Source organism: Phycodurus eques, chromosome 1, assembly GCF_024500275.1.
Source record: "Phycodurus eques isolate BA_2022a chromosome 1, UOR_Pequ_1.1, whole genome shotgun sequence".
Taxonomy (NCBI): Eukaryota; Metazoa; Chordata; class Actinopteri; order Syngnathiformes; family Syngnathidae; genus Phycodurus; species Phycodurus eques.
This window is the reverse complement of record NC_084525.1, coordinates 14,467,450-14,478,225: the sequence shown is the minus strand read 5'-3', so window position 1 is coordinate 14,478,225 and position 10,776 is coordinate 14,467,450. Positions and strand designations below refer to the sequence as shown.

Here is a 10,776-nt window from a genome sequence, read left to right as displayed (position 1 = left end):
TATACTGATTGGACTTGATTAGGAATGCCACACACCTGTTTATATAAGACCTTACAGCTCACAGTGCATGTCAGAGCAAATAAGAATCATGAGGTAAAAGGAACTGCCTGAAGAGCTGAGAGGCAGAATTGTGGTAAGGCACAAGACCAGAACCCTAAGCACACTGCTAAAATAACAAAGGAGTGGCCTCAGAACAACTTCATGACTTTTCTTGAATAGCCCAGCACGAGCCCGGACTTAAACCTAATTGAGCATCTTTGGAGATCTGAAAATGGCTGTCCACCGTTGACCATCCAACCTGACAGAACTGGAGAGGATCTGTAAGGATGAATGGCAGATGATCCCCAAATCCAGGTGTGAAAAACTCATTACATCATTCCCAAAGGCTCATGGCTCTATTAGCCCAAAAGGGCGCTTATACTAAATACTGTGCAAAGTTTCTGAATACTTATGGCTGTGTGATATTTCAGTTTTTCTTTTTTAATAAATCTGCAAAGATTTCAACAATTTAGTTTTTTTTCTGTCAATGTGGGGTGCTGTGTGTACATTAATGAGGAAAAAAAATAACAAATGATTTTAGCAAATGGCTGCAATATAAGAAAGAGTGAAGAATTTAAGCAGGTCTGAATACTTTCCGTACGTATGAAAAGCACAGTGGAAGACTGGTTAACACATCTGCCTCACAGTTCTGAGGACCGAGATTCAAATCCCGGCCCCGCCTGTGTGGAGTTTGCATGTTCTCCCTCCCCAAGCCTGTGTGGGTTTCCTCCCACATCCCAAAAACATGCATGGTAGGTTGATTGAAGACTCTAAATTGCCAGTAGGTGTGAATGTGTGCGCGAAAGGTTGTTTGTTTCTATGTGCCCTGGGATTGGCTGTCGACCAGTTCAGGGTGTACCCCGCCTCTCGCCCGAAGTCTTCGCCGTGGTCGCTTTGTGTCCAGTGGTATCCAAGTCATAGTTTCTGTGGTCCAGCCCATTTCCATGTAAGGCTTTTTATTTTTTTGAATGACGTCAGTAACTCGCGTCTGCGGTCTTATCCAACTGCATCTTTTCTTGTCGGGAATGCTTATTTTCAACATTTGGCGTTCCATGCTCCTTTGCGTAAGCAGAACGGGAGATGAATGAATGTATACACACAAAACTACATACAGATACACACACAAACAGGAATGGTTTGCTGTCATTCACAGGGCAGCCACACAGAGCCTTCTTCACACTGCTGGCAAATCAGATTTGTTAACCAAGTTTGATCTTGAAGCTCTACTCTCATTTCCAAGTGGTCAGATGGGATTTGCTGCGTCCATATATCAACGTTCGCTTGCAAGGCCACGCATAAATATGAGCAGTGAAAAACATACGAACACAACAGCCAACTGTGAAATGATGATGTCTCGGAAGATAGTAGAAACAACTTGTAAAGTGCTTCCATCTTTGAATGTCCTTTATTGCAGGTATAATTAAAGGTGTGTGACACTTTCATGTCAAGTATGTTCTGAAGTGTCTCCACCTCATGCTGGTCATTCCCATCTAATCGACCACCAACGTGCTCCTCACGTGAGGAAACAACTCAAAGAAGGTCTGCAGAAAGACAGATACAGATAAGCAGGCATTGCTAGACATATTTGAGGCAATTCCATAATATTTCTGTTTTTTAACTTTTTTAACTTTTATGTAAATAATTATTTTTTTCCAATCATCAATGTTTGTTCTTCTTAATCATATTCTATATTATTATCTATATTTCCCCAATGTGGGATCAATAAAGTCTTCAAATAAGAATTTTTAAGCATAATGTTAACTAGCTTTTACGCAGTTATTCAAATGCTCAGAGTTTTTGCTGTGTGGGGGTTACCTTAAAGAGGGTGGTGCTTTGCAATACGCTGGAAGTACAGCACATCTCCCGGATTGAGTGCATGGAGAGCTGGGGAGCGCCGATGTCCACCACGGGCACCCCGAGCCGAGCCGCAAGGATGGGTCCGATGGTGGATCCACACGCGCTGTCGTTACGGACCATCACATCCTGCAGGAGGAGGAGCCAGAGTTCAGACTAGTCATTGAAATGTGAGTAGGCAGCATATAGTGTAGGCTGTTTCACTATGATGTCAGATGTACTTCCAGGTGTCAAAAACCGAAGCGGTCTCCGATGGCACCACTAGTAAACAAAGCATTTTGTCATTTGACAAAGGCAGAGACATTGAGAAAACAGGGGAAAGTGATTGAATGATGCCCAATACGCCATAGGCAGTCCTGCGATCTTTTCTGCAACTATTTATGGCCACTCCATTTAACCTCCTCACGCACAATTTTGAGGAAATGAAACAAATGGCAGCGCAACACCAAACAATTTTTTGTCATGATTTCAGTTCAGGTCAGCGTTAGTCAATCACTTTTCTGCCACGCAAAAGTAGCCCCCTACTGTTTACTAACATTATGTGTCGATAACACATGACAGAGAACAGGCTGTTTTATTAAACTGTTGAAAAAGCAGGATACTCAGGGGCTGACAGCCCTCTAGAGTAATACAAAAGATCAGGGACTGCTTTTTTCTATGGAATAATGTATTTTGTACTTTTCTTTTGCAGAGTGTTTTTTTTGTCACTCACTCACCACGTAACTACAAAAACCTAAGGCACCGAAAAGCTGCAGAGGTGCCACAGCTCAGCCACGACAATGCAGATGATCGTACCTGAAGAGGAACGCTGGCCTGCCTGGCGATCTCGCGGACAACTGCGGCAGTCACAGCGGTGGTGGCATAGCGCTGGTTGCTGTTGAACTTTATCACAGGACCCTGAAACAACACCAAATATAAATGTTCAACACAGAAACCCTGGACAGCTGTACCTTGACTCCCGTTTTTTTTTTTTTTTTTGTAGGTACGAGCTGTCGCTTGCTCCATTTATTTGCTTTGTGTTGCAAGCCTCTTAAAGACACAACACACAAATACTACGTGTATAACTTTCATCTTAATTAGTTTTTAAAACCCACTCTATTTCTTCATAGTCTCTTTTCTCTCAAACAGATTCACAACATTTCAATTCATTTAAATAGGGTGATATATAAATCTAAGTCAAGGTACCATTGTAATTCTAATTTATACATTTGAGTCGAATATACAATTTGGTTTGACACTCTACCTTGTGAAACGCTGGCCGATGGTTCTCCTCATGCTTCTCCCTGGGAAGATTAGATGTTTGATTCACTGAGCCAACTCTAATCCAGTTGCCACCAGTAGTTTTCATATTACTGCATCACTTGTTCATTTCTTTTCTTGTGTTCTTTGTGATACTGACTGGTAGTTTGGATGCACGGCATGGGCCATGTCAGCGCTAATCATGAAAGAGAGTGGCGCCGCCTGCTGGAAGGCGGTGGGGTTGGAGGAGGAGCTGGCTAGCCGGCTGAGGATGAGCTCTGTGAGGTTGGACTGCGCCCCCTGAGCGCTCCCGGAGCCCACCTACACGACACACATTCATGAAGAGGTTATTCTGCATTCTTATTACCCACTCTGGGTACAAAATTCCAGGAATTTTCCAAGTTGAAAACGTTGTATGGAAATCCACAGGAATAACTCAGGAATTAATAAAATTGAAGGTTGGTTCTTAATAGGGAACTTAAGCGTAGTTGGGAAAAAAAAATATATGTCATTAAACGTAGAGGCTAGGCCTTGAGAAGCTTGAGGGAATATGCTTTGTTTGCATGATAAATGTGACTTTGGTGGAAGAAGAGGGGCTCTTTTCATTGAACATTTTGAATGAGGCGGTATTGAATTGGGGGTGCATTTTTATTAAGGGAGTATTTCTTCTTGTGCTGGATAATGTATTCTTACGCTGGCCAGGAAACTAGTTTGCTGCATTTGCACCCTTAAAACCTAGTTAGTTGAGGCCGTTATATCATGGAGCCCCTGTACCGCAAGTGTAAAATGAATTTCCTCTTAGGTGAGTAAAATTAGTATACAGTGAACCCTTGCTAAATCATTGTCTATATTTTGCGCCGTATTTTTTTCTGAGACATGTAGCGTAATAGATGAAGAGCAACACGAAGAGGCAGAGAAGGTCCCCAACTAAACTCCAGAAATGGTCGTTTTCCCAGAGCAGAGAGAATATAGTGTATCTGTGAGTGATGTTGTATACACCGTTGCTGTGCCGTATATGTTAGAGGAGAAGTTTCTTTCAAGGTTTTTATGTACCATAACATGCTAACGAGTGTTAGCCCACCTATAGCATTTCGCATTATATGTCAGCATTAGCTGACTTTCGTTATATGGTTTGGTTGAAAGTTTGGCCTTTAAATATAAAATGTTTAATTCTATTTTGTTTTATGTGTCAATTTTACAGTAAACTTCAGCTGGGAGTGACAAAAAGTTTGAAACAAGCAGGCTTTGCTTCTTATTTGGAGAATAGCAGGTCTTCCTTTTGTCTCTAAGTAATGTTATACAATAATCTCAGATTTCTTGAAGGTGTTAAGGTATGTGCTTAATTGTTATGAACAAGTTTAAATGTGTTTAAAATGTTGGGGTTAAAGTATTTGAAAAGAAAATTGTCTAGATGGTCTTTCTATATCACAGATTTTTATCTATTGCGGGTGGGATCGAAAGGTTTCCCCTGTGATAAACAGGGGTTCACTGTAATATTAAACTAACTAAAAATACATGAACAATTATTAATAAGATTACTAAATGAATTTTGGAATATCTGAGTATAGTAATATGACAAAGAGGATTCTAATGAAGAGGCAGATCAGTTCTTAACTACATCGAGCCAGACATCACTAACCTCTTCGTTGTCGAAGAGCGTCACCATGCGAATGTTGGTATCTTGGGCCAGCGAGTCTCCTGAGCAGGATTCAATCAGCCCCTGCACAAATTAGAAACAAATTGATAACATTAGAATGTGATCGATAATGATGACTCATTACAATGTAGGGCTGGGCAATATGGCCTTATAATAAAAATTACTGACATCTTTTTTACCTCCAAAAATCGGATTTTTGATTATAATAGATTTTCACCCCTACCTTCAATAAACAGAAAAAGCAAATGACAAAGATATTATTCAACATTTATCTTTTTGGATTCACTTTATTTATGCTGCAAACACAGATTTTTAAACTGTTTTTTTTGGACTTAGAATTAACTGTAGGATTTTCCACAAAAATATTTTTTTCCACCTTTACAAATAATGTGGGGGGAAAAAAGTGATTGCTATTGCAGACTATGGCCCTTTAAACACAATCCTAACATATTTTAATAAAACATTTTAAATGTTTGACAATTTAACAATTAACGCCCCACCCCCAAAGAATACTACCTTTGAGATTAATCTAACAACTGTCACTGAACATAATGTAAATCAAAGGCGCGGCTTCCATACAAAATTAACTTTTGTCCGTGAAAATGCAAACAAAATCACGCAAACAGTGTATAGTACTCAAGGTACCTGCCAGGCAAATGCCTTGTTTTAATACAAATACAAAATAAACCTGTCTACAATACGACATTACAATGCTACTCCTACACTGAGAACCCTCTATGATGAGGTGCTTGTAGCATGGATAGAAAGCAATTTCTAAGCTACAGGTATATTACTCAGCTGTGTGAAGTTTAATTCATGCTGCTTGCGCAATTGCAGTGGATCAGCATGTGGATAAATCACTGCTATAGGAATGTATCATAGCCTGACCGCCCCAAAAAAACTCGAATGAATCGATAATACCACTTAATCGCCTAGCCGTTTTACAATGTCATCTAAACAGTCCGGGGACTGCAGATGAGTGAGTTAGACCTGCAGGGCGCAGTAGCAGCTGTGGAGGTTGTCCAGGCGAGGAGAATAAATGAACTCTTCATACACGCCTCCCAACGCCTGCACACACGATAGAGAAAATGTTACATAAAATCTCTCAAGTTTACAGCAAATTATTGTGGAGGTGGCAGAAATAATAGGCTCACCGCTGGCTGAGTGTCAGCCAGACAGAGCTCAAAGTCGAGCAGGACTTCAGGCTCAACTTGCAGCACCGAACACAAAACCTTCACCAGGGCGGGGTGGTGTTTGTCTGCCTGAAGGGGACAGGAAACAAATATAAGTCAAACAATCTAATCAGCTTCTGATGTGCACATAAAGTCCTCAATATGTTTCGGTACCGTCTTCACTGTGTTGGCAGCACCGATGACGTCCCCTGACGACACGCTGCCTGTCTCCAGCTCTTCCTGAACAGCGGTGGCCAGAATGGGCACGCTGAGACAGAAACCATTCAGAGTGAGAAAAAATGTTACGAAACATAATTACCTAGTTATGTCAAAAAGTCTTAAGACACCCATTAGATGTGTTGTGTCATAATGTCTATATCGTTGCTAGTGGGTGGAATTCTCTCATCTACAAAAAGAATACTTTTCAGCAAATAAAAAAAAAAAAAGTCTGGGCTTCTCTGCTAAAGCTGCTGCGCCCACGACCTGACCCAGGATCAGCGAAAGATGGGTGAATGTATCACTAACCGATTATGCTGTCATTGATTAAAATGGTAGGACACGTTGCCAGCACCAAAAGTCCACATCAAAGTCTGCGCTCACGCCACACCCCCATCCAAACAAAAGGCCTTTACCACTTTACAAAAGCAAACTGTAGCTGCGTCATCTTGACAAACAATTTTTCAAAGGTCTTCGAGCCATGAGTGATGCAATCAAATCAAATCAAATGATGGGTTGATAAAGCGGTTTAATTGGCAGAAATTAATCTGCACACTTACTTTCGTGGCTTACCAATTCCTTCTGCACGAAGCATTACATCTATCCATTTTAACTAAAATGACTTACTCAAATGTACCTAACCTATTTTCTCTCATTGTCTTGTCTTTCAATCTTGAGCCGGCATGACGCATGGCTCCCGCAGAGTAAGGGAAGAGGCAGTTTTATAACTCTTCTCAGACACAAGCGTTCAAGAGAGCTCACAGATATGCTCTCCAGCTATTTTCAACACTTTAAAGTGTTTGATTTGTAAAATAAAAAATAACATACATGAGAGGTAAATAGCATTGATTTGTGAAAACAAAATTGAAATTGACTAAATTCCAAAAATATGCATGTTAGGTTGACTGAAGACTTGATTGTCTGTCTCTATGTGCTCTGTGATTTACTCCAGGGTGTGTATCCTGCCTCAGGCTCAAAGTCGGAAATCACTCAGAATAACTGACAGGTGGTTCTCCTTGTTAGGGCCAAAGGAGTCGTTGATGTCCCTCTGTAGGTGGATGGCCAGGTGAGGGATCCTGAGTAGAGGTCGTGGCACATGCACCAGCCGCTGGAGCAGTCTGCCATCACCCTGCATGAAGGTATATGTGCATGAAAAAATCTCAGATGCCCATGTGTAATGTAGGATTCTAATCGGGTTGCAAAATAGTGGGAATTTTCCAGGGTGGAAACTTTCCATACAAAATTATTGAAATTTATGGGAATTAACTATTAGTAGTTGGCAATTAACTCATTTACTGGCACTCCCGTGAACGTTTTTGATTGTCAACTTTAATCAAACAGCTTACTACCAACAATGTAGACATTCGACAAGAAAGTTTTTCAATGGGCAGGCTCACTAGGGTCGCGGGCATGCTGGAGCCTATCCTACCTCTCTTCGGGCGAAAGGCGGGGTACAACCATTGACACTCACATTCACACCCATGGGCAATTTAGAGTCTTCAATTAATGCATGTTTTTGGGATGTGGGAGGAAACCGGAGTGCCCGGAGAAAACCCACACAGGCACGGGAGAACATACAAAATCCACACAGGCGGGGCCGAGATTTGAACCCCTGTCCTCAGAACTGTGAGGCAGATGCACTAACTAGTCGGCCACCGTGCCGCCGATATGAGGAACTTCGTTTTGAAAATGGCTAGCACCGAATGAGTTAATGGAAATAAAATAGGAATTTACAAAATTTAAGGTTAACGGGGACATTAAATATAGCAGGGGAAATTATAGTTTAGCATAATCCTGACTTCATGCAAGTACAGCACTACCTTGACTTACAAGTCCCCAGTTTATGAGTTTTTCCAGTTACGAGCCGTTGCTTGGTAAAAAATGTTTGCTTTTTGTTGCAGGCCAGAGTTCAAGATATGGAACACAGCGCTTTATACTTGTGTGAAAGGGGGGTGGGAGTAGCAATGCAGCATGAGAGTCTGGCCTTGTTTTAGTGTTTTACGGTTTTGTGTTTTATGATCTATGTTTTACTCATATACAGCACTTTGTTTCAGCTGTGGTTGTTTACAGCGCTCTATAAAGTTGAATTGAGTACTGCAATGTCTTTGCATGGGGGCAAGGAGAGCAACAGTATCTATTTTGCATGGATAAAATAAAAACACTAATATTTATACTTTAATATGATACCTTCCCATTAAATCACCTTCAATTCCCAGTAAATCTCTGTAATTCCCATGGAAAGTTTCCAATTTTGAATATTTCCTAAATTGTTCAGCTTAACTTCCCATTGAAATTTAGTGGAAACTTTCCTGAAAATTACTGTGAAATTCCCAGCCCTTTGCAAGCCTCCATTCTACCAATATTACCTTAACCATAACACGGCCCGCAATGGTCAGGTCACGGTCAAACCAGGTGTTCCAGATGCCCCCACCATAGCACTCCACGCCAACCTGAAGGCAGCCTTGCTTTGTCTTCATAGACCTTGGCTTCACCTAAAATACAACATGTTGTGTCATTTTAGTTGGCCTTAAACATCAGACTTGTGTTTAATTCTCACTCTGAGACAGGGGCTGTCAGTGTGGGCTCCGATCATGGAGAAGCCATTTCCAGGGGAGTAGCACCCCCCTACAGCAAAGGCTAAGACACTGGAGAAGTTCCGGGTCACAAAGTACTGCAAAATACACCAAATTTTTCAATTTCGCAACTACTATGACCACTACAGCACATGACCAGTACAACTTACTTTGTTGCATGGTTGGATGTCCCACTTGTCCATCTCCTTCAGCTCGATGAATCCCGCCTCAAGCAGTCGCTTCCGGCATTCTTCCACCACTGAAGCAACACATTTATTTGAACGTACTTTCGTAATTAAGTGTAAGCATGTTATGGGTGCTGGTAGCCTAAGTGCAAAGGTGAGAGACTATGAAAGACCACTGTAATCTTATCTCAATCTCAAAGATGTAGTTTGACCGGCACACAAGTCAACAGACTGCGGTCTTTCACATCAGATTCATGTTATTATAAAGCAGTGATTTCCAACTAATGTGCCGTTAAAGATCATAATTAATGGGTCCGAAAATTATTACTTACTGCAAATAATGTATCTTTGTTTATCTATGCCAGAGAGTTAAAATGACAGGCAGAACAATTTGGCAAATACTCTTCCACCAGATCGTCGAGGGTATATGTTTAACCTGTGGATCCACTTTTGTGACATTTTCGTTTGTGCGAGCGCGTTGCATTCTTTCTAATTGAAATAAAGCCTCAGCTCAACAAAGGAACCACAAGACACACATGGATAAATATCAAGTTATAGTGCAATACAACACAGAAAATACATAAGGCGGAAATATTTATTTTACTCTACCGTGATATGGAGACACGCCTCTGTTGACAAACTGCAAAAACTCTTTAGCTGCTGACTGCACGGCTTCCTTGGAGTTCTTCATTATTACGGACTGTGCGGAGGGGAAATGAAAAGAAGAAAGAAAAGTTTATATATATATATATATATATATATATATATATATATATATATAGGAAGATTATCATAGTCCCAGTTTAGGACTGAATGATTGAATCGACGAATATCCTTTTCACTACAAGTAAGGCTAAACGATGTGCCCAATAATGGATCAACAATTAGTAGCTAACCTTTGCTAGCAAACCTGCAAGCCACTACGACAAAGCTTGTTCCCTTGTCTAGTTGTGGCAGCGAAAGTCCAAGCTGCCGTCTCGGTAAAAGCAACAACTGCCGCATGCCACAGTAAAACGAGACGTTTAAAGAGTTCTTACCTGCATTAGTTGGACTTTGAGACCAGTATTAGAAACGGCCAAGCATTGAGAAGTGGCAGCGGCGGAAGCGAGGATTCCCTCACCGCCGCAACCGGAAGCGCGATGCTGGTACCGGAAACCAGTTTTTAGTTTTCAAAACAAAGTTATCGTCTAGCCCATTGTATTTACCAACTGCAGTTTTTTTATGCACAGAGTACATGAGCTTGGGACTCGTGTACAACAGGCGCGTACGCGCAAAAACGTGGCGTACGTTGTTTTTCACGGCAAAGTTCAGATGTATCAAGAGTGAAATGAGCGTGGAAATGTACGGCATAAATGATCACCTTGATCAATTAATACCTGCCCTCACTAATGTCAGTGATTCATTAATACACTGGTCAACAAGTGAATTCCGAGTCCTTGCTTCTTTTACATTGTTGAAATCAAATGTTGCCGGGCATGAATTGTTCATCAGTCCTAATTGTTCATGTGTCTCTGATGTGCAGATTTATGAGAACAGTTTCCCAGCATCACCTCTAAGTGTCGCCAAAGCACAAACAGCTGCAGAAACGTGCGTACTCCAGCCATGACGTTGGCGTGATACATCTCTTGATACATCTGAACTTTGCCGTGAAAAAGAACGTACCCCACGTTTTTGTGCGTACGCACCTTTTGTACATGAGCCCCCTGGTCTCCACACACACACACACACACACACACACACACACACACACACACACACACACTTGTGCAACTGAAAAGCGTTCACTTCTCTTTCCCATGACATCAAGACTGAGTGTTTTCAGTTGCACAGAATTGAGGAGT

The 10,776-nt window shown here is 41.4% G+C and overlaps 1 protein-coding gene across 1 annotated transcript; it reads right to left on the bottom strand.

Moving 5' to 3' along the window:
• Positions 1-960: 960 nt before the first annotated feature.
• dnpep (aspartyl aminopeptidase) lies at positions 961-10,071 on the bottom strand. The gene is made up of 15 exons (XM_061679421.1): positions 9,973-10,071; positions 9,545-9,635; positions 8,921-9,009; positions 8,735-8,848; positions 8,544-8,669; positions 7,182-7,306; positions 6,136-6,229; positions 5,944-6,051; positions 5,780-5,857; positions 4,772-4,852; positions 3,293-3,453; positions 3,137-3,176; positions 2,689-2,790; positions 1,855-2,022; positions 961-1,580 (listed from the first exon to the last, which is right to left on the bottom strand). The coding sequence occupies exons 1-15, from the start codon at positions 9,976-9,978 to the stop codon at positions 1,530-1,532; spliced, it is 1,434 nt and encodes a 477-aa protein (XP_061535405.1). The 5' UTR covers positions 9,979-10,071; the 3' UTR covers positions 961-1,529.
• Between the last annotated feature and the right edge of the window lie 705 nt (positions 10,072-10,776).